This window comes from Tetrahymena thermophila, assembly GCF_000189635.1.
Source record: "Tetrahymena thermophila SB210 genomic scaffold scf_8254776, whole genome shotgun sequence".
NCBI lineage: Eukaryota > Ciliophora > Oligohymenophorea > Hymenostomatida > Tetrahymenidae > Tetrahymena > Tetrahymena thermophila.
The window spans coordinates 915,246-943,104 of record NW_002476534.1 but is presented as its reverse complement, the minus strand read 5'-3'; the positions used below and the strand labels follow the sequence as shown (position 1 = coordinate 943,104).

The 27,859-nt window shown below is 24.9% G+C and overlaps 5 protein-coding genes across 5 annotated transcripts; 4 read left to right on the top strand and 1 right to left on the bottom strand. All coding sequences in view use genetic code 6, as the record gives it.

Moving 5' to 3' along the window:
• Window positions 1–1,856: 1,856 nt before the first annotated feature.
• On the top strand, window positions 1,857–4,714 carry TTHERM_000155254 (hypothetical protein; the record flags this gene model as incomplete). The annotated part of the gene is made up of 3 exons (XM_012796057.1): window positions 1,857–4,101; window positions 4,165–4,553; window positions 4,640–4,714. The coding sequence occupies 3 exons, from the start codon at window positions 1,857–1,859 to the stop codon at window positions 4,712–4,714; spliced, it is 2,709 nt and encodes a 902-aa protein (XP_012651511.1).
• An 833-nt stretch (window positions 4,715–5,547) lies between these two features.
• Window positions 5,548–6,459, top strand: TTHERM_000155253 (hypothetical protein; the record flags this gene model as incomplete). Its single annotated transcript, XM_012796056.1, has 1 exon — window positions 5,548–6,459. The coding sequence occupies one exon, from the start codon at window positions 5,548–5,550 to the stop codon at window positions 6,457–6,459; it is 912 nt and encodes a 303-aa protein (XP_012651510.1).
• Window positions 6,460–7,364: 905 nt separating this feature from the next.
• On the top strand, window positions 7,365–12,407 carry TTHERM_00155280 (hypothetical protein; the record flags this gene model as incomplete). The annotated part of the gene is made up of 5 exons (XM_001009656.2): window positions 7,365–7,386; window positions 7,561–10,169; window positions 10,293–10,688; window positions 11,022–11,309; window positions 12,057–12,407. 5 exons carry the CDS (start codon window positions 7,365–7,367, stop codon window positions 12,405–12,407), a joined length of 3,666 nt encoding a protein of 1,221 aa, XP_001009656.2.
• Window positions 12,408–13,908: 1,501 nt separating this feature from the next.
• TTHERM_00155290 (hypothetical protein) lies at window positions 13,909–18,171 on the top strand (the record flags this gene model as incomplete). The annotated part of the gene is made up of 1 exon (XM_001009657.1): window positions 13,909–18,171. One exon carries the CDS (start codon window positions 13,909–13,911, stop codon window positions 18,169–18,171), a length of 4,263 nt encoding a protein of 1,420 aa, XP_001009657.1.
• A 576-nt stretch (window positions 18,172–18,747) lies between these two features.
• Window positions 18,748–27,598, bottom strand: TTHERM_00155300 (zinc finger lsd1 subclass family protein; the record flags this gene model as incomplete). Its single annotated transcript, XM_001009658.2, has 4 exons — window positions 18,748–27,046; window positions 27,108–27,278; window positions 27,337–27,493; window positions 27,547–27,598. The coding sequence occupies 4 exons, from the start codon at window positions 27,596–27,598 to the stop codon at window positions 18,748–18,750; spliced, it is 8,679 nt and encodes a 2,892-aa protein (XP_001009658.2).
• Between the last annotated feature and the right edge of the window lie 261 nt (window positions 27,599–27,859).

Genomic DNA, 27,859 nt, shown 5'->3' with positions numbered 1-27,859 from the left:
TCCAAAAAAATACATAAAAAATTTAATTTGCAAATAATAACGTCTTACTATCAAGAAAATATTAGAACCTACCAATTAGGTTAAAAATGAATATTAACAGACATTTGAAGTAATTTAAATTTAAAATTAAATCTAATCTAATCATAAAAGAAAAGATCAATAATTAAAATATTCTACTTTCAAAGATAAGCAAAAATCTAAAAGTACTTTTTTAATTAAAAACAAAAATAATTTTAAAAATTCTAATTTGTTAAACTAAAACAATTATAACATAAATTAATCCCAAGAATAACTTATATAACTTACTGATTCAAATTATACGAGTAGTAGATAATTATTTTAAATAAATAGATCAATCAATTTTAACTAAATAAAATAAATAATTGCATATGAATTAAATTTAGTGATATATTAATTTTACTTTCTTAAGTTTTATTTACTATTTTTTTTTATTAAAATTCATAATAAAAATAAATAAGTTTCTATTAAAATAATAATAATAATAATAATATTTGATAAAATATCTAGTTATTTTTTAGATTGATAAATATTTTTAATTAAATATTAAAATAGTTTTCTTTTTTATTCTTATTATTTATTTAACGTATAAAATAAATAATTAAATAATTAAGCAGTAAAACTCACAAAATTTTAATAATAATCATAAATTAATAATTTTTTCATTTAAAAATTTCCTTATAAAAGATAGTTTCTAATGTACAAAGGGCTACAGGAAATAATAAACATGAGCAGTATAAACCCAGTAAACAGAAAAATCATTCTATATTTAAAAGTTACTATTAAATTGGTGATTAAGGTACTTTAGGCTTAAGTTCTGCTTTAGCAAATTGCACTAATTTCTCAATAATTAAATCCATCGCTAATTAATAACAATATTTATACATTAAAATGAATGAATTTAAAACATTTTTATTTCATTTTAATTTTTTATTTATATGTCATATTTTTAAATTCTTCTTAGTAAAGAATTTATTTAAAAAATATATTTCAAAGATAATTGAAATTATATCTCTTAAACATTAACTATATTCTTCTTTAACGGTTTAAAAGAAATTCTTTGAAAAAATTAATTAATTTTTTTATTTATTTATTAACAGAGATTAAAATATTACTTTATTTGATTAAAGATTAATTATTTTTAACTTAAATAAAAAATTTTTATTTAATAAAATCACATATATTTAATTCATTTATTTGTTTTCATTTTATTTTTAATTTTTTGAAATAGTATTTAGAAATTTTAATAAATAAAACTAACAATTTAACTTTGATTAGTCATACAATAATATTTTAAAAGCACACTATATTTTAATTAATTTTATTTAAAAGAATTAGTTATTGAATTTATAGTTTAGCAACACTTAAAAAATATACACTTATCTACTATTGAATTCAAATTTTAATAATGTAATTATCATTCTAAATTTCTATGAAACAAACTTCTTCTACTTATTTAAATAGAAAAAGTTAAAGTCTCTTAATAGCAAAAATATACTTGATGATTAGTATAGATCAATTTGTATATTTTTTTTATTGATTTTAAATAATAAAAAAACTAATTAATAATAGCTCTAGCATAAATTAAGAAAAAAAACCACCAATCAAAAATTTACAAAATGATGAAAAATACATTTTTTGGATTTTTGCTAAATATTGTGTCAATATAATTTTTTATTTTAGGTGGTTGCTCATCTTAATAATTAACTGAAATTTATTCATCAAGTATTTACAAATAATTTTAGGCAGAATCTTCTTCTTTATACTTTGAAGATATTCAATTAGCCAAAGATGTAGGACTATTGATTGTAAGATAAGGAAATAGATAACTCTATATTATGGATGAAAATAATTAGCATCATATTATTTTCACTTACAAATTTGATGAGGATGTACTGGGTTCAGCTTTAGTTTTAAGAGATGCAAAATATTTGATTTTTAATATTTCTAATAAATTAACCATTTTCACATTTGATATTAATCAAAAATAATTAGCTTAAATTTACTAGGATAGCAACTCTTAACAATAAATAAATATAGCAACTTTAAATTAATAATAAAACAGAGTCTATATGATAAAAGATTCAATTGATCTAATTATTATTTCACTTAATGATTTTGCTATTTAAAAAGGTTAGCTAGATTAACAATAAGATGTTATTTCCTTTTTTGTTTCTTATGATGACTCTTGGATTTGTTTAAGCTAAGATGGAATTGGTATATTTTTTTACTAAATTATCTCTTTATACTAGAATTAAATTTCGTTGAAACTTGCATGCACAAATACATTGGTTAATTAATATAATTATTTACTAATTAAAAATAATTCTATACTAATTACTATAAACTATTGGATTGGTTTTTCAATTTTAGACATAACTGAATTAGATAAATTAAAAGATTCAGGATAAAGTAACATTCAAATTAATACTCTACTTTTAAATTGGTGGACTGATTAAACTTACGCTCCTTATTCTATAGCTCTTGAAATAAATTAAGAAGAAACATTCCTTTTTGTAGCTTTTAGATCAGTTGGATTTTATATATTTGACATATAAAATCCTTCATAGCCTTAGATAGTTTAGCTCATTTAGATATAAGAGGATATAATTTAAATTATAGAATCTTATAAAAACCCCTATGTTTATATTTAAACTAAAGAAAGGATTTTAGTCTATAGAAAAGTAAAAGCAAATTTTCAAAACAACTACCCAAATTTGTTTAACAAACACGCATCTATTTTATCAACTGTGATTGATACATCTCAAACCAAACAAATAAAATTACTTCCAGATAATTCACATATGATAGTTTGTTGCTCAAGTTATGGGTTGAATGTATTAAAGTTAAATTTAAATTCTATACTTTAACCTTTAGAAATTGTAAGTTAGATTAATTATTCTAATAAATTTGATAGTTTTTTGATATTTTCGAATGGTTAATTGTTAATTTTATCTGTTCAAGATCCAAATGGTTTTTATTTTGATATCTACAATCTAAGTAATTTAATTTCTCCTCAAAGAGTGGATAGAATTCTTTTGGACTATAAGGACATAAATTCAATAACCTTAAGTAAAGACGAAACACTGTTTATATTTTAAAGTGGTAATAACATAGTGTTCTATGAAGTATCTAGCATATAATTTAAATATCTGAATACATTCAATATTAATTCCTCTCCTATCGTAAAATAGAGTTCAATTGTTATTTTAAATGGATTCCCTTACATTTTAGTTTTAATTTAAGAGTAGTCAATAACAGCCATACAAATTAGTAATTTGAATCAACCTTAAATTAGTAGTGTATAAGAGTCACTTGGCGCTGTCTATGGTATATAAGGAACATATTAAAGCCATTTCTGCTTTATAGCTGATGGTTAATAAGGTATTTCAATCATTGATCTTCGTTAATTACCAAATATTGTAATTATGACAAAGATATCTTTAAATGGATATTAGGTTAATTTAAGCCTTTTATAAAATGATAATTATATCATTTCTAGCTAACAAAGTGGAGGTTAAATAGAATTGATTAATATATTTAATATAAATGAGCCTTATATTATGGGCTAAACTTAATTTGAAAATGAATCATCTGTAGCCACTGAAATCAGCCAAGATTTAAATTATTTATTTATATTAAACTCCCAAGGAATTAGGATATTCCCTATTAAAACTAATATTCTTATAAATTTTGAATTTTTTTTATTACAAAATACAGGCTCTGGTTAATAACAATAAACAATCTAAAGTATGGAAAATCTTATCTTAAAAGTAGGCTAAAATTTAATAGTTACCTTAAATTCTATTTACCCTCAAGAAAATGCAAGAATTACTAACATATATTTTGCCAAATATAATAAATTGTTAACTATTCCTTCATGGCTTTCTTATGATAACCATTTAAATTAGCTACATATAAATGTAACTAAAGAGAGTTTAACTGGGTTAATTCAATAAAATAATACAGATATATAGGTAAACTTTAATAATGTTGTTTTTGTTACTAAAGTATAGCTTACAGAAACATCATTTATATATTAAGATAATAATACTGGCTCTTACATTATAACTGATGTTTAAAGTAAATAAATTTTTTAGTATTTAAAAAATTACGACATACTAAATATATATAATTAAATTTCAGATGAATTTTGCTAAAATGAATCATTTGATTTACCATCCCTCAGTAAGATGACCATTTCTAACGAAGGATATGTTTTTATAAAAAATATTTTACAGAGTAGTGTTGTTTATTCACCTCTAAAGTTATTGCTTTAGAATTCTTTGATTGTAAACTTTAAAAATCCTTTTTAAATTATTAGCTCTGTATCAAAAATAGCAAGCATATCAATTTAAATCGACAAAATGAGTGGAAAATTTGTTTTAAAAAATTATCCTGGAGTAATCACCGTATTTTCTAAAGAATAAGATGTTATACAAATGCAAGGTGACATTACTTATTTAAATGAGATTCTAGCTCAATAGATTTAGGTTTATTTTTATAGCAATACATACACTAAAAGCAAAGTATAAGTAATTTTAGATGACAAAATAAACTACTAATATGATTAAATTTTTTTGTATTAAGATATACAAAATATATTCTAAATAAAAAAAAGCATTTAGATTTAAAGCACTTAATCTCTTTAAGCTTAAGTCAATAGAATGTTCTCAGATTCTATAATCTACATTGATGCTTTAAATACAATCTAATTTTCTTTTAAAACATATGAATATACAGAATTCAAAGACCTCACTATTTAAGCCTTTGAAATTAAAGGAGGTAATTTAATATCAGTAAAATCTTAAATAGATGAAATAAGTTTCTTTCCTTAACAATTTATGTTTGTAATTAAGCCTCAAATATCTGACTATACAAATTCATTTTGCTTTGTTTTGAATGCTACAGATTCATACTCATGGGTTCAAGATCAATTCTGTGTGAAAGCAAATGGAATATCTATGATGCTATTTTTAAATTGGATGTTTAAATATTTAGGATCTACTTTATTCTTTTTAGGATTGTTAAAATACTGGTATATTTTTTTCAACTTAATATTTGCAAAGAAAAATAAGTGCAAATAAGTTTAACTAACTTCAGGTTAAGAGTTTATTTAAAAAATAATTTTAGTAAATGATAGTTATATAATTTGCAAAAAGTTATTCAATAAACTCAAAATACACCTTAAAATCTAAAAAATATAGTAAAACTATTTTAAAAATTCTTCAATAGATAATATTTTATTTTAATCAATACAAACAGATTATTCAAAAGATTAAGAATTTTTATCATTTTATAATATTAACTCAAAAAAGTTATCAAATCTAATCATAAATGTAAATAAGAAGTTAGATAAATTATTATCAAGCAAATATAAAAGAAATTATGAAGAATTCGATTAATATGTTAATCATCAAAATTTGATTGATAAGTAAAAATTTTTTGCTAATTTAAAGTAATTTAACTTACCAATTTCCTACAACAAAAAGAAATTATTTCCACAGTAATTTAAAAAAGACTTTGAAGATGAAGACAGCATTATGTACAATTGCATGTATGGTATTCTTTTAAAAGAAATACTTAATAAGAATTAATACTGTTAAATAATTTATCAATATATTAAAGAGTTTTGTAACATAATCTAAAAGACTAATTCATTTCCAATTTTTTTTGTTTTAACCAACACCAAATTTAATATCTAGAAAAAAAAGTGTAATAATAAAACAATACTTCCTGAAGTTCAAGTTAATCATTAGTTATTAAATGCAATAATTCATAATCTATTTAAAGAAAATAAAAATAAAAGTTAACTTCAATTTCTAGTAGATGTAAATTTAATTACCTAAAACATTATTTCAGATTCGATTGGCCTCTCAAATCCTCCATAGAGTAATCTCTTTCCAAATAGTGGAGAATCGATACATTTATTTGATTAGGATATTAAAAAAATTGAATTATTTACAAAAAAAAAATATGTAAAAAATTAAATTTGCATAAAGAAATACGTGCATTTACTTTCAAGAAAAAATTAGAAGATACCAATTTGGTTAAATATGGATATTAGTAGATAATTAATCACTATCTATGGAAAAATTCCTAAATCTAATCATTATGAAGAAATAAAAATTTGCTTTAAAAATAATAATAATTGTATAATTAGAGAGCATTCATTTTAGATAAAATAAAATAAAGAATAAAATCTTTAATAGTAGGATGAAAAATTTGATGAAACTTAAATTTAAAATGAAATGTAATTTATTCATAAAGGAGAGAGTCAATAATTAAAATACTCTAGTTTCAAAGATAAACAAAAATCTTAAAGTACACAATTTTAAAAATAAAAAAATAAAAATAATTTTAAAAATTCTAATTTGCTAAACTAACAGAATTCAATCTAAATTTTTTCTCAAGAAAAACTTATTGATACAGATTCAATGACTAATAAATAATTATTTTAAATAAATAGATCAATTTTAGTAAAATAAAATAAACTATCTCATAATGATTAAAATTAATGATTTTGTTATTTTAATTTATATTTAGCATGTTTTTTTGTTTTTATTGATATTATAAATATAAAATCTCTCCTATTCGTAAGATCGATGCATATTATAATTTAAAAATCAAAATTATTTCCTTTTTTGATCTATAATTTATTAAAAATATAAGATAAATAATAAAGAAGTATAACTCACAAAATTTTAATAAAAATCATCACAAATAAAATAAATTAAGAATTTTCTAAATTATAAATATTTTTAGAATAAAAAATTATGGAAAATTATTTTTTTCAAAATACTGTAAATGCTCATTAATTAAGGCATTCCTTAAGTATCTTTTTTGCTCAAAAAAAAGTGCCCTAAATGAAAACCCCCAAAAATTTGAAAAAATATTGATTATGTTTTTGGATATTTTTTATACTATATATTTATATATTATATTCAATGTATAAATTTTATTCCTTTACATTCTTTTTCAAAAAATACTTTAATATACTTTTTTCATTTTAAATTAAGCATAATCCATATAATAAAAGATAATATCACCCTTTTCTTCATATTTTAATACATGTTTAGCAATATTCGTTTTACATAAAGTTTTTTTTAAATTTTCATTCAAATTTAAATTATACACAGCGCTCCTTTAGGATTTAGTTTCCAGTACAACTTTAGTTTATTATTTAAATGTGTAAACATTTAATTTAAACGCATTTATTTTTAAAAATCATTGATTAAAAAGATCATAAAATAATCATTTAATTTGATAAAATAATAACAAAAAGAAAAACAAAATTAAAAAAAAGATAATAATTTAAGTAGAATTAAAAAGACTTATTATTTAGTATGGTTTAGATAAACAAAAAAAGTATATTTCATATAATATTAATTGCAAATTATTTGCTTTACTTCACAATTTCTTAGGTTACTTAAGAAATTTATGTCCCAACTGTATTTAAGAGTTTCAATTCAACTTCGAAAGAATTATACTTTAAATAAATTGCGATAGCTAAAAAAGTAGGTTTAATTTATTTTAAATAAGGTGAAAATACAATAAATGTTTTGGATGAAAATAATAACTTCAATTAAGTGTGCACTTACTAATCTATGTATTCTCTAAATGATAACTTCTTAGTAACTAATGATGGTCAATATCTAGTTGTTGTGCTTAATAATACTCTAACTATCTTAAGTTTTAATTTCTAAGCAAAAGCATTTTAAATTGTTTATTAAGATGCTCATTAATCTCAATTTAACATTCTATCACTTAACTATAAACAAGATAAAATCTATTTGATAAGAGATTAAGTTAATTTTTAGATCATTTCACTAGTAGACTTAAGTATTGCTTAAGGAATACTTAATAATTCATGGTAAATTTTGGATATGCATATTTCTTAAGACGAAAAATGGTTATGTATAAGCGCTAATTCTCAGGGCTTATTTATTTACTAGTTTAACAAATTTAACAGCAACACGATTTAATTTTAAATGGTTTCTTCATGTGCTGAGGTCAATTTTTATCAGTTTATTCTTTTTAAAAATGACAGCTATATAATTGGTTAAGACTATTTAAAAGGGATAAGTATATTTGATCTTACTAATTTCAATGATTAACTTGAGTAGGGAAAAACAAATATACTGCTAAATCCTTCTCTTTTAAATTGGTCGATGGTACAGGGTGGATTTCAATATTCCTCTACTATAGAGATTAACCTAGAATAAACTTTAATCTATGTTGGAGCAAGATCATCAGGCATTTATGTGATCGATATTACTAATACTTTAAGTCCTGTAGTGTTCTAATTCATACAAATCTAAGATGACATATTTTAGTTAATCCTATCCTACAACCTCTCTTACTTATACTTATCAACTAAAATGAGTGTTTTTGTGTATTAAAAGGAACAGGCTAATTTATAGATGAACTATCCTAATATGTATAATAAGCATTAATCCACTCTATCTTCTATCTTAAATACACCATATGGTTGGAGAAGTCTTTTACTAAAAGATGATAAAACTCTAATTGTAGCATGCAATAATTAAGGAGTTGTTATTGCTTAATTCAACTAAACTAGTATTTAACAACCTTTATATGTGTTAAGTACTATTTCTTATCCTTTTAATTCAGCTGCCGACAATATCTTGCTGCTCAGAAACGAAACATTCCTAATAGTCCCTGTTTAAGATCCTGCTGGATATATTCTAGATGTATATGATATTTCTAACAAAACTTTTCCATAAGTTGTGCAGCGTATAGCATCTTAAACTTCTGCTTATATCTATCCTATGTCCATAAAATAAGATGAAACACTTTTTGCATGTTAAATTTTAAATTAATTAGCTTTTTATCAAATTTCTGGTAATATTTTATTTAGCTTAATTTCTTTATATGAAATTCCTTTGTCTTTATCTAATAATCAATCCGTTGATATAACTGATATGGTTATTTTAAATGGTTATCCATATATAATATTGATGTTTAGGGCAATATCAATATGTGCTTTAGATATTACGGACCTTATAAACCCTTTTGTTACTAGTAAAATTGCTTCTTTAGGAGCTGAAAAATTAGTTTAAGGAACTTATAAAAAAAATTTTGGGTTCATTGCAGATGGTTTGCAAGGAATTTCTGTGATTGATTTAGATTAGCTCCCTAATTTAGTAATTATTTCAAATGTTTAAATTAGAGGATATACTAACTTTTTAAATCTTATTATGAATGAGCAATTTCTAATTACTAGCTAGCTTAGCGGAGGAGAATCAGCTTTAGTATCTCTTAGTCCTATTTAATCACCACAATTAATTAGTTAACTTTAATATAAAAATGAATTTGCTGCAGTTTCTTCTGTTACAAGTAGCTGTAATTTTTTATTTGCTATAAATGCTGGTGGTGTTAGGGTATTTCCGATAAAAGAAAATATTTTAATTCACTATGAGTTTTCATAGATTGTTAAATATAATACAGGTGTTGTAAGTCTAATAAGATTAAAGCAAAAAGATCAAATTCTTTCTGTAGGTCAAACTATTTAGATAACTCTTAATCCGCTTTATCCTATCTAAGGATCACAAGTAACAAATGCTTATTTAGTTAGTGATGGTATTTTATATGATTTACCATCCTGGATGGTATTTGACATTTATTAAAGCACTCTAACTTTGAGTATTACCAAAGATTCGCTTACAAGTATTAGCACATAAAAATAAACAAAGAGCGATATTACACAATAGACTGTTGTATTTGTAACTAAATTAGCTCTCTCTCAAAGTTCATTTATTTATAATAGTGAAATTACAGATAGTATAGTAATTAATGAAAATATGAGTGAATAAATTTTTTTAGCATATAAAAATATAGGAGTAATAAATAATAAGAACCAAGTATCTGACCAATTTGCTGAAGATGAGACTTTTACTCCTCCAAATATTGATGGACTTAATTTAACTGATGAAGCATTAATGAAAATTTAAAGAGTTTTGTAGATGAGCTTAACTTATTCTCCAGTTGATCTACTTTTATAAAAATCATTAAAAGTAGATTTCACATTAGAAAATAATTATATTTAATCATATTCACAAACCGCAAGCATTTTATTTATTATTAACTAATAAGATGGAAAATTTGTTAATAGATTATATTCAAGTGTGGTAACTTCTTTATCTTAAAAGTAGGATTAAATTTAATTATAAGGAAATATATTAAGCTTAAATCAACTATTGAAGCAATAAATTTAAATATATTTATATGATTAAAAAAATACTAACATAAAGATTAATATTTAGATCAGTGATGGAATAAATAATGACTTTAGCTGTGAATATTAATTCGATTAACTCTCAAAAATACTTTAAGTTAAAAAAATTATTTCTATCAGTCCTGAAAATAAGCTCTAAGTATAAGTTAATAACTAATATCATGAATCTCAGATTGCTATAAATAGATAAGTAGATATATAGTTTTCTTTTAATACCTATAACGATGCTAATTTCAATGAATTATAGTTTTAAGCTTACTATATAATAAATGATAAATAATAAGAATTAACTTTTTAGCAAAGCGAGATATAATTCGATCCTCAGTAGTTTAAGTTTAATATAAAAACATCTACTTAAGATTTTGGAAGAGAATATTGCTTAGGTGTAAATGCAACAGATACTTATTCTTGGGTATTTGATTCCTTTTGTGTTACAGCTACTGTCATATCATTCGAGGTGTTTTTAAATATATTTTTTTAAGTGTTAGGACCTTTACTTTTTTTCTTAGGAATTTTTAAGTATTGGAATTCATTTTTCAATTTGTTATTTAGCAACAAAAATTAATTAGGCAAAAAGTATGTTGTATAAAATAAATAATTAGTTTTAAAATTCATAGTTGTAGATGACAGCTATATCATAGGTCAAAAGCTTTTCAATGAATTTATAAAAGGTCTAAAATAAAATTAAATTTCATAAAATTTAACAATAAATCAATAATCAACTGTAAACAGTTGTTAATTAAAGAGTAATATTCTCAAATATAGCTTGAAAAAATTTGAAACATAAGAAAATAGCATTGGTTAGAATAGTGATACAGATATCATTGATATTTTCCCTTTGAAAAAATAGTATATCTAAGCTCAATCAATAATTAAGAGAACAGTAAGAGTTTTAAACTCAAAAAATTTTCTTATCAGAGAAATAAACTATTAAAACTTTAAAAATTATATCACAAATAACTAAGAAATAGATGCTAAAGCTTTTATTAAAGATTTACTTACTTCTAATCAACCTATTAATTAATAGGGTAAGGTAATTTATCCAAAATAACTATAAAATGAGTTAAATGATTCTGGGAGCATTCTATATAATTGTTTATCTGGGCTTCTTTTTAAATAAATTCTAAAATTAGACAAACGTTCATTTATTGTTTACTAATTCATAAAGTTAATAGCATAAATATGTAATAAAAAGTCTTCAAACTAGTGGACTTAATTTGTTTCAGAATCTTATCCAGTCTTGAAGTAGAATCATAATCAGAAAGAAGAAATAATCCCTTAAATTTAAATAAAAACATAAAATTTAATGAAAATTATTAATATTTTACTAAAAAGCATGAAAAAAAATATTTTAATTAATTTCTATGAACTAAACTAGTAAACTATTTTTAATGAATTGGGAATAAATATATCCTTAATTTTAGATAACATCATCTCAGACGCTATTGGAATAGCAAATCCGACAAACAGTTCACTATATCCCAATAGTGGAGAGAGTATTCATCTTTAAGAACACTAAATTCAAAAAGTATAGGCTTATGTCAAATCTAACAATTCTAAATTATTGTGTCTAAAGAAGTTACTTAAATTGGACTATTAACCCATTTTTTCACACCAAAATTAATAACTACTATCTTGGTTAAAAGTTAAAATAGAAAAATAATTAATTACTCTTTATGGAACAGTGCCTTCCAGAAAATGTAATAAAAAAATAAAAGTTTGCATTTTTGATAACAACAATTGTATGATTCGTTAAGTTAAATTGAAAATAATAAAATAGTATGATGAAAATATACAGTAGAAAGCTTTATGTGATATATAAATCACTGATTTAGAATAAATATAGTCTATATCTAAAAATACTGAAAATGATACAATCGAAAAGTTTTCTCCAATTTTATTTGAAAGCTGTGAATCAGAAGGTAATTCAAATAAAGTATTCCACTAAAACTAAGAATAAAATGAAAAACATAAATTTAAACTGATATTATATGACCAATACATAAATGGAGCTGATCCCTAAGAAATTAATTAATGTAAACTTATAAATAGCAATATTTAATAACTAAATAGAAAAATCTAAAAATCGGTAAATCCATTTCAAAATCAAACTGAAGATTATATTATTTGATTTTATTGAAATTTGCCAATATATTTATTAATATATCTAACTATTTTAAAAATTAAATAGTATACTTATTTGTAATTAAATATTAATCTTATTAGTTTATAATTTAATAAAATATTTTTTTTAAATGGCTATATATGTGTACTTTACAAAGAATAATTTACTTTTATATCAATAGTAAATCATATAAACTTATCTTAATGAATAAAATTAGAAAAAATACAGCTTATTTTTTAGTATTTTGCTTTCTTAAGTAATTTTAATTAGGAAAGAAATTAGAATGGTATTAGTTTTTCTTATGAGCACAAGTATGCTAGCCAAATTTTATTATAACTTCTTTTGCAAAAAATTTCTTAAATTCTTGAACCATATTTAAAATTATATATTATTAAAATTATTTATTAAGTTATGAGAAAATTAAAAAAATTATTTTGACATTTTAAAATGAATTTAAAAATTATTATACATAATTTATCTTATTTATTATATTTATCATTTAAAAATATAAAATTTATGGATTATTATAAAGAATTTAAAACAATTTTGTTAATTTTTTTTTATAGAAAATTTAAAATATTTACATTCATTACTTATTAAAAAACAAACTTCATTTATTTTAAAATGTAAAGTAAAAGAATGAATAAATATATATTCATTCAGATAATTTTTACTAAAAGTAATAAATTTTAGATTATTTTTCTTTCTAAAAATTAATACTGGTTTGATTTGACAAAAAGTGAATTTATCTTTAGTTTTACATCAGTAAAATTTTTATATTAAGCACATTCAAGATAGTAAAATATTAAAGCTAAAAAGTACTGACAATCTGTAAAATTATAAGTTAGATCAAACCAGTAATTATAAAATCAATTTTCCGCATTTTTAAATTATTTGGAATAACTTATCATTTAATTTATACATTATTATAGAAATTTAGATAACATAATATGCAAATCAATCCAAAAAAAAAAAATTAAAATAGTTAGAATTGCTATTTTAAATTGAATTTTAAATTAGTTAAGTTTTTTTAAAAAAATTTATCAAAAAACAAGTAAAATATTTTTTATTTTAATTAAAAATAAATTAACATAAAAATTATTAGGTAAATGGGCAATTTAAAAACGTCATCAGACATTTTAACACTACTAAAATATGAGTTATTTAGATAATAATCAGTATGTAAAAAGGTTAGGGTCGAATATATTTATTATATATTGGAGCAATAGAAATTAAATCTATAGGACTATCCAATAATAAGTAATACTGAATAAATAGTAATGAAGATCATACAATCAAAATGGTTTTAGATATCTTACATATTTTTTGTTAATAATTATCTATTTATTATAACTATATTTAAATTATTTAAAAATTTAAGAGAAAAAAATTATAATAAAAAAAATAGCGAAACGAAAAATTATATTGAAATTTCCAAAAAATATATCTAACTCAACAAAATAATAAAAAATTTAATAAAAAAATATTTGAATATCAATAAGTTAGAATGGATTCTGAATAAAAAGTAGTTCTAAAACCTAAAAGTTTAGAAAGAGTGTCAGACGATGCTTTTAAATTACATTTTAGTAATGATGAGGAATTTCTCCAACAATTAGATGAAGCTCTTAGTTTAGTAGAGAAATATACAATCCATTACTAAGAAGATATTGAAAAGTTCAACAAAAATTTAAATCTAAAGCTGAAATCAGTTCACACTATATCAAAATTAGACCTCTATGCACATAAGTATTTTGCTGTAGGCAATATGAGAGTCGCTTATGAAAAAGTAGGAAAAAATTACCCTTTCCATGTTGTTGTAAGATGCGATGGTAATTCATTTTTTAGATCTTTCCTTTTAGCTTATCTACTTAATTTGTTCTATGATAAAAATGCAAATTAATTGATTAAATTTATTCAAAGGATTCTAAATGTCTAGAATATGAACTTTATTCACAATAAAATCAAAAGTAAAAAAAATAAAAGCCAAATTGACCTTGTGAGAAGTTTCTTAGTATCTTTTGTTTTTGAATTAATTATTAAAATATTCAACAATGAAGAATTAGACTTAGAAAATTTAATTAAGCAATTCAATTCATAGCCTATAATAGACTTTGCAGCAATAGTATTCACTAAACACTTAGTGCTAGAAACATACCATGGTCTCTTGAAAGATACAAATAATTCTTAAGCCTTCGATTAATCAAAAAAGTAGATTATTGAAGAAGTCCTCTAAAAATTTAACAGTGAAGTTATTGAAGAAATTATTCCTTTTGTAGGAATTACTTTCTAAGTAGAAATAATTATTTAAAATTTATTCAGAGTTTCTCCAAAAAAGATTTCTACATCTTAGCTTTGCTATTCACTTCCTAACAGCTAAAAGGCTATGAATAAAATAGTCTTGTGCAATTTATAAGATTAATATAACATACTTTTTTCTAATGAATTGTATGAAAAATTCCTCAAGTAGTATGATGAAATTATCAATTTCTAACATTTTGATAGATCAAAATCTTTGCAAAAAGAATAACAAGAGGATTAAGGAAACGATGAAGAAGAGGTTAAATTAGATGAAAATGATGAGGATAATGAAAATTAAGAATAGAAAGAGGAAGACATTGATGATGATGATTTATTACTAGATGAAGAAGATAATATTGACGTAGAAGCTTAAAACTTATAAAAGTAAGAAGCTTAAAGATAAGAAGAAAATAATCCAGAATATGAAGGCTAAGACATTTAACCTTCAGATGATGAAGAGCTACCAATACAATTAATTTCTCTTGATATTAAACCTACTGAAGAGGAAGTAAAACAAAAAAGATTAGCTGAAGAAAAAGCTGAGCAAGAAAGATTAGCAAAAGAAGCTGAAGAAAAAAGATTGGCAGAGGAAAAAGCTGAGTAGGAAAGACTTACTAAAGAAGCTGAGGAAAAAAGATTAGCTGAAGAAAAGAGGTTAGCAGAAGAAAAAGCTGAATAAGAAAGACTTGCTAAAGAAGCAGAAGAAAAAAGATTAGCTGAGGAAAAGGCTGAATAGGAAAGATTAGCTAAAGAAGCTGAAGAAAAAAGGTTAGCTGAAGAAAAGAGGTTAGCAGAGGAGAAAGCTGAATAGGAAAGATTAGCTAAAGAAGCTGAAGAAAAAAGGTTAGCTGAAGAAAAGAGGTTAGCAGAGGAGAAAGCTGAATAGGAAAGATTAGCTAAAGAAGCTGAGGAAAAAAGATTAGCTGAAGAAAAAAGGCTAGCAGAAGAAAAAGCTGAATAAGAAAGACTTGCTAAAGAAGCAGAAGAAAAAAGATTAGCTGAGGAAAAGGCTGAATAAGAAAGATTAGCTAAAGAGGCTGAGGAAAAAAGACTAGCAGAAGAAAAAGCTGAATAAGAAAGGCTAGCTAAAGAAGCTGAGGAAAAAAGATTAGCTGAGGAAAAGGCTGAATAAGAAAGATTAGCAAAAGAAGCTGAAGAAAAAAGGTTAGCTGAAGAAAAGAGGTTAGCAGAGGAAAAAGCTGAATAAGAAAGGCTAGCTAAAGAAGCTGAGGAAAAAAGATTAGCTGAAGAAAAAGCTGAAAAAGAAAGACTTGCTAAAGAAGCAGAAGAAAAAAGATTAGCTGAGGAAAAGGCTGAATAAGAAAGATTAGCTAAAGAGGCTGAGGAAAAAAGACTAGCAGAAGAAAAAGCTGAATAAGAAAGGCTAGCTAAAGAAGCTGAGGAAAAAAGATTAGCTGAAGAAAAAGCTGAAAAAGAAAGACTTGCTAAAGAAGCAGAAGAAAAAAGATTAGCTGAGGAAAAGGCTGAGTAGGAAAGATTAGCTAAAGAAGCTGAAGAAAAAAGGTTAGCTGAAGAAAAGAGGTTAGCAGAGGAGAAAGCTGAATAGGAAAGATTAGCTAAAGAAGCTGAGGAAAAAAGATTAGCTGAGGAAAAAGCTGAATAAGAAAGATTAGCAAAAGAAGCAGAGGAAAAAAGATTAGCAGAAGAAAAAGCTGAATAAGAAAGGCTAGCTAAAGAAGCTGAGGAAAAAAGATTAGCTGAAGAAAAAGCTGAAAAAGAAAGACTTGCTAAAGAAGCAGAAGAAAAAAGATTAGCTGAGGAAAAGGCTGAATAAGAAAGATTAGCTAAAGAGGCTGAAGAAAAAAGATTAGCCGAAGAAAAGAGGTTAGCAGAGGAAAAAGCTGAATAGGAAAGATTAGCTAATGAGGCTGAAGAAAAAAGATTAGCTGAAGAAAAGAGGTTAGCAGAGGAAAAAGCTGAATAAGAAAGGCTTGCTAAAGAAGCAGAAGAAAAAAGATTAGCTGAGGAAAAGGCTGAATAAGAAAGATTAGCAAAAGAAGCAGAGGAAAAGAGGTTAGCAGAAGAAAAAGCTGAATTGGAAAGACTAGCTAAAGAAGCTGAAGAAAAAAGATTAGCAGAAGAAAAGGCTGAGTAAGAGAGATTAGCTAGAGAAGCAGAAGAAAAAAGATTAGCTGAAGAGAAGAGACTTGAAGAAGAAAAAGCAGAAAAATTAAGGCTTGCTAAAGAAGCTGAAGAAAAGAGATTAGCAGAAGAAAAAGCTTAGTAAGAAAAGTTAGCCAAAGAAGCTGAGGAAAGGAGACTAGCTGAGGAAAAAGCTGAAAAAGAAAGACTGGCTAAAGAAGCTGAAGAAAAAAGATTAGCTAGAGAGGCTGAAGAGAAGAAAATAGCTGAAGAAAAAAAATTAGCTGAGTAAAAAGCTGAGTAAGATAGACTTGCCAAAGAAGCAGAAGAAAAAAAGCTAGCTGAATAAAAGGCAGAGAAGGAAAGGTTAGCTTAAGAGGCTGAGGAAAAAGCAAAGTAATAAAAATTGGCAAAGGAAGCTGAAGAGAAAAGATAAGCAGAAGAAAATGCTGAAAAAGAAAGGCTAGCTAGAATAGCTGAATTAAAAAGAGTTGAAGAAGAAAAAGCTGAACAAGAAAGAAAAGCTAAAGAAAGAGCTGAATAAGAAAGATTATAGAGAGAAGCAGAATAATCTAATGAAGTAAATTATGTTGAAGAAGAAGAAGAATTTTATAATGTTGATAACAAGGAAAGCAAACTTCATAACTAAGGAAAGGAACATTAAGAAGTTTACTTAGAGCACAAATAGTAGTCTCTTTCTTAAGTTGAAAATTTTGGAAGCAAAGATGAAGATCCAATTTAAGGAATTGAAGAATAACCTCAACAAGTTTAGAATTAAGGTATTTAAGAAGACCACAATAATAAAGCATAAAATAAATCTGAACGCTAAAAGAATATTCAAAATATTTAAATGTCAGATACTTAAAAAAATATTTTGAGAACTTAAGATAAAAAGATGGTTGGAGCTTTGGATTAAAGTTCATAAAAATCTTAAACCAAAACTTAAAACGAAACAACACAATTTGAAGACTACACCTATACTGAAGAAGAATTATAAAAAAATACTAGTCGTGAAGATATAGTTAATGCAAATTTAGAAAATTCAACATTACTTGAGAAGCTTATTAAAGATGAAGAAAGGAACCAAGATCCTAATAAGCCTAGCTAAAAATAAAAATCTGAAACACCAAAATCTAACTTAAATAATACAAGCCAACTAAATACTACTACAAATAAAATGGTTTAAGGAGACTAAATTTCACATTAAAATAATACTACTAATAACAGTTACAGTAAATAAATAAACCTCACCAGCAATCCATAAAAATAACCAATCAAATAAAAGAAAAAGAAAATTTGCTGTGAGTGGCTCCGTAAGTATTGTTGCTGTTGCTGCCCATGCTGGTGTGAAGAAGAAGTAGAAGAGTGATTTATTTAATTAATAAATCAAATCATCAAAAAAAAAATATTTAATTGACTAAAATTTTAATCATATAAATAAATATTTTAATAAAAAAATTGAAAAAACTTTTTGTATGTTAGTTTATATTTCAGTTTGAAGATACAAAAAATTTGTTTTAATTATTAGTTAAAAAATAATGAATTTTGTTTATTAAAAATCTTTTAGATTTAATTTTTAGATTAATTAATTAATAAAATATTTGAATCAGATCAATTATTTATTTATAAAGAAGTTAAAAAACATTTTAACTATTTATTTTAATATCTAAATATTATTTATTCAAAATCTAAGTAAAAAAAATAATCAATTATAAATATTAATTATTAAAACAAGAATAATTTTTTTTAAAAAAAATCTTTTAAATATATATTTATTAAAATAATAATTTTATTTAAAAAGAATTTTAAAGATAATAAGAATAAATAAAATTTTAAAAAACCATTTAAATAAAAATATTAAAGAAATACATTTATTAGAAATTAAATTAATAAAAAAAACAAAAAAAATTTCATAGAATTTATTCTAAAATTAAAGCATTTTTATTCATGGTCTAATGAGAGGAATATACTTAAAGGATGTTAAAAAAGTGATTAAAACAAATAAACCTCCTATTACGACCATTTTAGAAGTTGTCACTTTTTCTGAGGCACTTTTACATACTCCATTTTCTAAGTAACCGTTTTCACATTTTTATTCTACAACTACAGCTAATTTAGCATCACATACTTCACACGGCTTTTCTTTAATTTTTGGACACTTAGCCAAACAATTTTCTTTACAAATATGACAAATATTAAACTCATCATGACACTAATCCTATTCGCATTAGCTGCAGGAAGCTTTGTCTACTGTGAGTTTATATGGTTTTTCGCATAGAGTGCACTCTTTGGCATTTTAGCACTTTATGCAGTTTTATTAAACACAGTCAAAACAACGATATCCATCATTGTATTAATTTGATCTACATTTTTCGCAAAGTTTAGTTTCTTATTAAATATATAATCCTTCTTTAAGGCATTTAATACACTGAGTATTTAAAGATCCTGTACATTAAGAGCAGTCATCATGGCAACGACTACATATATTGTTCTCATCAAAAAAGCTATATTTTATTCTACATGTTAAACATTGGTTTTGTTAATCACCTTTACATGTTTCGCAATCATGATGGCATGGAAGACAAATTCCAGTGTTTTAAACTGGGTTTTTAACTGTTAAATAATTATACAAATAGCAATCAAGGCAATCAGATTAAAGAGTTCCTGAGCAGTGTCTACATGTTTCGTGACATTTATAACATTTGTTAGTAGATTCATCTAGGTAATAACCCTCTGTCGGACAAACTTTACATTAACCATCTTCAAAGAGTGATAGACCTTTTAAACACTCTGTACAACCCGTTTTTGAACCATCTTTACACTTTAAGCAAGTTGCAAAACACTTTAAACATTAGTTTTACTTATTGTCAATGTAATAAGTTAACTAAGGACATGGTTTACATATCTTTTATGAATCTCCTTATATAAAATACTTACCTTATATGCATGTATTGCAGTCAGTATAAATAGGCCCAAAGCAAGTTTGACAATCAGAATTACAACTATTGCATATTTTGTTTGAATAAAAGAATTTTTCATAGCAAGTATTACAACTATTTTCGTTGGAACATGTTTTGCAATTATACTATTTAGTACAAGGTTTACACCTTTATAAATCTTACGTTATATAAAAGTTTTCTGATGGGCAATTATCGCATTTACCTTCATCAAAAATGTATTAATTCTTTTAGCATTTAGTACAAGTGTTAAAATCTTTGCAAGCTACACAATTTAATTATGTATTACAATTTTTACATCTATTACCATCTAAATACTCTCCTTCCTTTAAACACATTCTACAAATTTACTTTCCTTATATTGTCGGATGATCAGCAAAATATGTTCCATCTTTGCAAATCGTGCAGTCTGTATTATTTACATCATTACATTGCTTACAACTTGAATCACATTTGAAGCACTACCCATTTACAGATACTAAGCTATCCTCAGGTTTACAATCACGGCATATTCCATTGTCAAGTAAATAATTATCTTAGCATTAAGTGCAGACATTAGATGATGTACATTATTTACATTAATATCCACAAGGTAAGCACAACTCACCCTACTAAAAAAATCCATTACTAGTTTGACATACTTTGCATAAGCCATCTGGATGTTTACTTAAACCAGCAGCGCATTTTTTACAACCTTAATTTGATTCATTAATACAAGTTTAACAAGATTAATCACATTACTTGCAATATATCCCAGAAATAAAATAATTATTATCAATATCGCAGGTATTACATTTGTTTTCTTTGTCAAAATAAAAATTAGTTTTACAAGTAGAACACTAATTATCAGCTTCTCCAAAGCAAGTTTGACAATTAGATGAGCAATCTTTGCAAATTTTATCAGTGTCAATAAACTGTGAATTCTATGTTAAACATTTGACACATAAATTACTTTTGTTAAAATTAAATTGGTCAATACATGTTTAGCAATCATTTTAAGTCTCACCTTTGCAGGTTTTGCAAGAAGAGTGACATTACTTGCAGTATTTATTATTTTAAATAAAGTAATATTCTGAAGGACATATCTAACATTTTTAATTTAAAAAATATAAGTTACTAACACAAGCAGTACAACCTAAATCTGTTTAATCAATACAATTTTTGCACGAAATATGGCAGCTCTTACATTTAATTTTATCAATAAAATAGTTTTCCGTTGGACATATTCCGCATGTTCCATCTTCAAGTAAATAATATCCATCAAAGCAATTTGTACAATCATTCTTTAAACCATTAGTGCATTCCCTGCATGTAGAATCACAATTCATACATAAAGTAGGATTCTTTGGATCAATATAAACTTAATTTACTGATAAGCAATCTCCACAAGTTCCATCTTATCTGAGATAATCTCCACTTTTACATGACTTGCAATTGTTATTTAGAGGGCCATTACATTAGTAACAAGTTTTATCACAAGGTAAGCATCTTTTTATACCTATCTACTCCTCATAATAAGTATCATCACAAGTCTTTTTACATGTTTTATCTTGCTATAGAATTAAATTGTCCTTGCATGTCTCACAAGTACTTCCATTTAAGCAAGTATAGCATCCTATTGCCTAATTACAAATTTTACAATATAAATTATCCTCAACATACTAACCGTCTTAATTACAAGGAACACAAATTTAGCTATCGTCTAAATAATAATTTTCTTAGCAAGTAATACAAGTAGAATTATTTTTACAAGTCTTACAATTTAGCTTTGGATTACATTAATAGCAATGTATTTAATCAGTATCTATATAAAATCCATCATTACAAAACTAGCATGTGCTATCTATATGGAGATAAAATGTTGGTTTGCATGAATTACATGTGCTAAAGTCAGAACAAGTCATACAATTTATTGAATCATTACACTTTTTGCACTTAGTTTTATCTTAAATAAAAAACCCATCTAAGCAAGTTTAGCAGTGGCCATCATCATAGAGGAAATTATTACTACTACATGTGTCACATTTAGTACCTATACTACAAGTTTTGCAATTCAAACTACTTGGACAAAGTAGACAGTTAGTTCCATCAATATATTATCCATCTAAATTGCAACTAACACATTTCTGAGAACCATCTAGATAAAAATTATCTAAACAAGTATCACATGTGTTTATATTTGAGCAAGTCTTGCAATTGATTGAACTGTTGCACTTAAAGCATTTTTCATTTTAAACAAATGAACCTGGTTTGCATTCATCGCATGTTTAATTTTCTAAAAGTTTAAGATTATCTGGACATGATAAACAACTAGAATAATTATTACATGTTAAGCAATTAATAGTGCTATTACACTTTTTACATAACTTAGAATTTTCAATATAGTACCCATCAATACAATTATCACATTTACCTACATCATATAAGTAAAGTTAATCTTTACATGTTTTACATGAATTAAAGTCATCACATGTTTAGCAGTTCAGTTAATCATTGCAATCTAAACATTTTGTATTATCAATAAATACCCCATCTTGGTTGCATTATATACATTACTAATTCTTGTATAAATAATACCCAATATTACATGTTAAGCAAGATATTCCATTTAAACAAGTACTACAGTTTATTTTTTAATTACATTTTCTACAAAAAATTCCATCTACATAATTTCCATCTAAGCATTCTCCACATTTTAATGTTGTCTCGTCAATATAATGGTTTTTCAATTAGCAGCTTGAACAGCTGTTTCCATTTTAACATGTCATACAGTTAAATAAAGGATTGCATTATAAACAATTAGGAGAAGATTAATAAACACCATTTTCTACACACAAATCACATTTACCACTTTGATAAAGAAAATCATCTTAATTGCAAGTGAGACATTAATTTGCTTAAGAGCATGTTTTACAATTATAAACAGCAGTACATTTTAAACATTGTTTGCCACTTATGTAGAAGCCCTCCTCTTTGCACTATTCGCAGTGCCCATCTTCATATAAAAATAAACCATCAGGACAAGTTTGACATGACTTATTATCTAAGCAGGTTTTGCATTTTAGACTTTCAGTGCATGGAACACATTTTTCTTAAAATTTAAAAACTCCATCCTCAGTACAAACATCACACTTAGCACTTTTAATGTAAAAAAACTTGTCCTTGTAACAAGTTAAGCATTAATCTTAATTAATGCATGTCTTGCAATTTAAAACTGGGTTGCAGTATAGGCAGTTTAAACCATCTCTATATTATAAGTCTTAATCACAGTTAACACAAGTCTAATTTTTTGAGTCTAGATAGTAATTATTTTAACATGTCAAACACTTAGTTCCATTTTCACATGTAAGGCAATTTATTTAATCATTACATTTCAGGCATTGCCTTTGATCTATATAATATCCATCTACGCACTACCCACATTATCCGGTTTAATATAAATAATCAGAATCGCTGCAAGTTTTGCATCTTATACCATTATTACATGTTTTACAATTTAACTCCTTAGTGCATGATCTGCAATTTATTTGATCTGGATCAATGTAAAAACCATCTTCTGAACAATTTCCGCAATGTCCATCAGGATATAAAAAGAGACCATTAGGACATGTGTCACATTTGGTATATAGAGAGCATTTTTAACATTTTAAATTTGCGTTACAAGGCAAACAATATTTATTTTCAGAAACAAAAAATCCATCATCTGTACAATTAACACAAGAAGTGTTGTTAATAAGATATTAAGAAGGATTACAAGTATCGCAAGCAGAGAATTTACTACAAGTTTTGCAATTCAAAGAACTATTACAATCCAAGCAATTGCTTTTATCAATAAACTAACCGTCTAAATTACATTTCACACATTTATTATTTTTATCTAGGAAGTAGGTATCTGTGCAAGTTAAACAATCTGTGGAATTAGAACATTTCTTACAATGCCTATCTGTTTCGCATTAAATACAATTTCCTGAACTTACATAAAATCCATCTATACAAATATCACACCTTTTATCTTCTTATATATAAAGATATAAGCTATTAGTTTAATCACAAGCAGAGCATGAATTTCCATCCTGACACTTTAAGCATTTCAAGGATGGTTTACATTAGTAGCAATTTAATCCACTTTTATATAACCCATCTTAATTGCAATCGACACACTTGCTATTAATATCCAAAAAAAAGTTAGTCAAACAAGTTAGGCACTTGTTAGCTTCCACACAAGTCTTGCAATTATAACCTGGAGTGCAAGGCAAGCAATTTAGATTGCTAATATATTGCCCTTCTTAATTGCATTTAACGCAAACATTTGTTTGATCTAAATAGTAGCTATTTATACAAGTTTTACATGATTAAAAGTTATCACATGTTTTACAATTCAAACTACTGTTACAAGTTTTACAATCAGTATTTGAAATAAAATATCCATCAATGCATTAATCACACTTTGCTTGTTAAGGATAAAGATACTAACCAGAATTACAGGAGTTGCATGTTATTGAATCGGAACAACTTTTACAGTTTAAGGTGGGATTGCAATATTTACAATTTACAGATTCTATAAATTATCCATCAATATTACATTTTACACAAGTTTATGCTTTCGAATCAAGATAGAAATTGGTTTGGCAAGTTAAGCATTATGCTGCATTTTAGCAAGTTGCACAATTCAAAGAAGAAGTGCAATATTAACAGTTTAATCCATCAATAAATTATCCATCAATATTGCATTTTACACATGCTTAATTCTTAGCATCTAAATAAAAGGAGGGTTGGCATGTTAAACATTAAGTTGAGTTTTAGCATGTTGCACAATTCAAGGAGGGTGTACATACTTTACATTAAATATTATTGAAGATAAATTAGCCAGGTAGATTGCACTTTACACAAACATTAGTTGAATCTAAATAATAGCTTGGTTAGCAAGTCAAGCAAGTGTTAAAATCACCACATGTTTTACAATTTAAAGAACTATTGCATACCTTACAGTCTGTGCCCTATATAAAATATCCATCAACACAAGTATCACACTTAGCCTTCAAAGGATATAGATATTAACCAGTGTTGCAAGTATTACAAGTAGTGCTATTAGAACATGTCTTACAATTTAAAGAAGCATTACAATAATTACAGTTAGTAGTGTCAATAAATTGACCATCAAGATTACATTTTATACAAGTTTATGTTTTAATATCAAGATAAAACGTGGGTTAGCATGTTAAGCATTAAGTTCCATTTTAACAAGTAGTGCAATTCAAGGAGGGTGTACATACTTTACATTAAATATTATTGAAGATAAATTAGCCAGGTAGATTGCACTTTACACAAACATTACTTGAATCTAAATAATAGCTTGGTTAGCAAGTCAAGCAAGTGTTAAAATCACCACATGTTTTACAATTTAAAGAACTATTGCATACCTTACAGTCTGTGCCCTATATAAAATATCCATCAACGCAAGTATCACACTTAGCCTTCAAAGGATATAGATATTAACCAGTGTTGCAAGTATTACAAGTAGTGCTATTAGAACATGTCTTACAATTTAAAGAAGCATTACAATAATTACAGTTAGTAGTGTCAATAAATTGACCATCAAGATTACATTTTATACAAGTTTATGTTTTAATATCAAGATAAAACGTGGGTTAGCATGTTAAGCATTAAGTTCCATTTTAACAAGTAGTGCAATTCAAAGAAGGTGTACAGACTTTACATGAGGTATTTTCCTTATATTAACCTGGTTGATCACATTTCACACAAATTTTACTTTAATCTAAGTAATAATTTGATTAGCATGTTAAGCAAGTAATAAAATCTCCACAAGTTGAACAATTTAAACTATTATTACACAATTTACAATCTGTTCCTTGAATAAAATATCCATTTACACAAAAATCACATTTAGATTAAGAGGGATATAAGTATTTTCCAGAATTACAAGTACTGCAAGTTGTTCCATTTAAGCACGTTTTACAATTTAAAGAAGGATTACAATAATTACACTAAGATCCGCTTATGTATTATCCATCTTAATCGCATTTAACACATGCTTTACTAATAGAGTCTAAGTAATATCCAGATATACATGCTAAGCATTAAGTAGAATTAGAGCAAGTCGAGCAATTTATGGCAGAGTTACAAGCTTTGCAATTAATATTTGAAATATAATATCCATCACCACACAAATCACATTTTCCAGAATCGTAAATATATTAATTTGGCTTTTTACATTATGTACATGTATTTATATTACTACATTTCTAGCAATTAAGACTAGGATTGCAATCAACACATGTATTATTTGATGTATCAATAAAAACTCCATCATTTGTGCAAGGAACACATGTATTGGTTGGCTGATAAAGATAGTTACCACTATTACAACTTGTACAATTAGTACTATTATTAATGCAAGTTTTACAATTGTTATCGCAAATTAGGCATTACTAATTTTTTATAAAATACCCACTAACACAACTTTTACATGTATTTTAACCTAGATAAAAATAAAAATTTGGTTAGCAAACAGTGCACGAAACTGAATCTAAGCATTCACTGCAATTTAAGGAAGCATTACATTGCTTACATTGTTTTTTGCTAATATCTTTGTAATATCCTTTTTCTTTGCATTGCCCGCAGGTCTTATTGTCGTAAAAATAATAACTAGCTATGCAAGTTACGCATTCCGTTGCTGAATTACAAGTATCACAATTATTTTCACAAGGTTTACATTAGGTCCCACTTTAATAGTATTATGAATCACATTTTTATTGATACTTACAAGAGTTATTATCTACATAAAAAAGTAGATCTTGTTTACAGGATGTGCAATTTGTAGAACTTTTACCACTACATTTCAGGCATGAATAATCACATCTATAGCAATTTTTTCCTGAAGAATAGTATCCCACAACATCATTACAACCTGCACATACATTTTTTTCATCATAAATTTTTTCAGAAGAATTTTTACAAGAGTCGCAGGTTTTTGTAAAAACTCCAGAACAATTACAAGTACTACCACACCCAGAGCACGTATTCGGTGAAAATAAACTAGTACTTTATCCAGACCTACAACTAGGCTCACAAGTATTATCAGGCATATATTTTTATCCGCTGGAGCAAGTATCGCATGTATTTTTTGATGAACATTCATCACATCCAGGAATACAACTCCTACATTCGTTATTATATAATGGGTCTTTCCATTTACCATTTGGGCACCCTCCAGCTAAAACTCTTTTTTTATTTTTCTTTTCAATTAATACTTCATTGCAGTATATTCTATTTAAATAAATAAATTGAACTAATGGTTATTTATTTCCTAAATTTAACACAAATTTACTATTAAACGGTGGCTGAAGATATAATGTTTTTATATTCATCGCTCTCAAGCATTTAAAACCCTATTATTGCTTCTTAGTTTTTGTTATCCCTTAAAATAAAACCTATTTGATCTTAACCTTTAGTATTTCTGATTATATAATCATCTTCATTGATGTATATTTCATTATTCCTTTTTTATTGAAACCAAATGAAATTAAATTAATAGAATTAAATTATTAATAAAGTACTCTGTTAATACTTCATTTTAATTTTTAATAATGAGAATGGCTTTTAAAACACATTTATAATTTCCAGTTTTCAGTCTGAAATTATCCTGATTTATTCCTATATACTGTTAAAATGTATCATAATCTCTTTAGTTGAATTTATCATCACAATAGCATACTAGATTATTTACAAAAAAAGGATTTATAATTTATATTTTATTAATAATCTACCTATTAAAAAGTATAAAAAAGTCATTGCCTATTTCATCAAAGTTTAAACCATTTTACAATCTACCCAAAAATAACTTTATTTCTACACTTTATTGAAATTAATTCAAAGAAGATATTAATTATTATCTATTAAATAGCAAAGTTTATTTTTACAATTATTATTGTTGTTTCTTTTACAGTCTTTGAATAACAATTATTTACTATTAATTTACACCAATAAGAAATACACTTAATTTACAATTTGTTAAAAATAAAAGAATTAAGTAAAAATAAACTTAAAAACCATTTATCATCAAAAAAATCAAACAAAAAA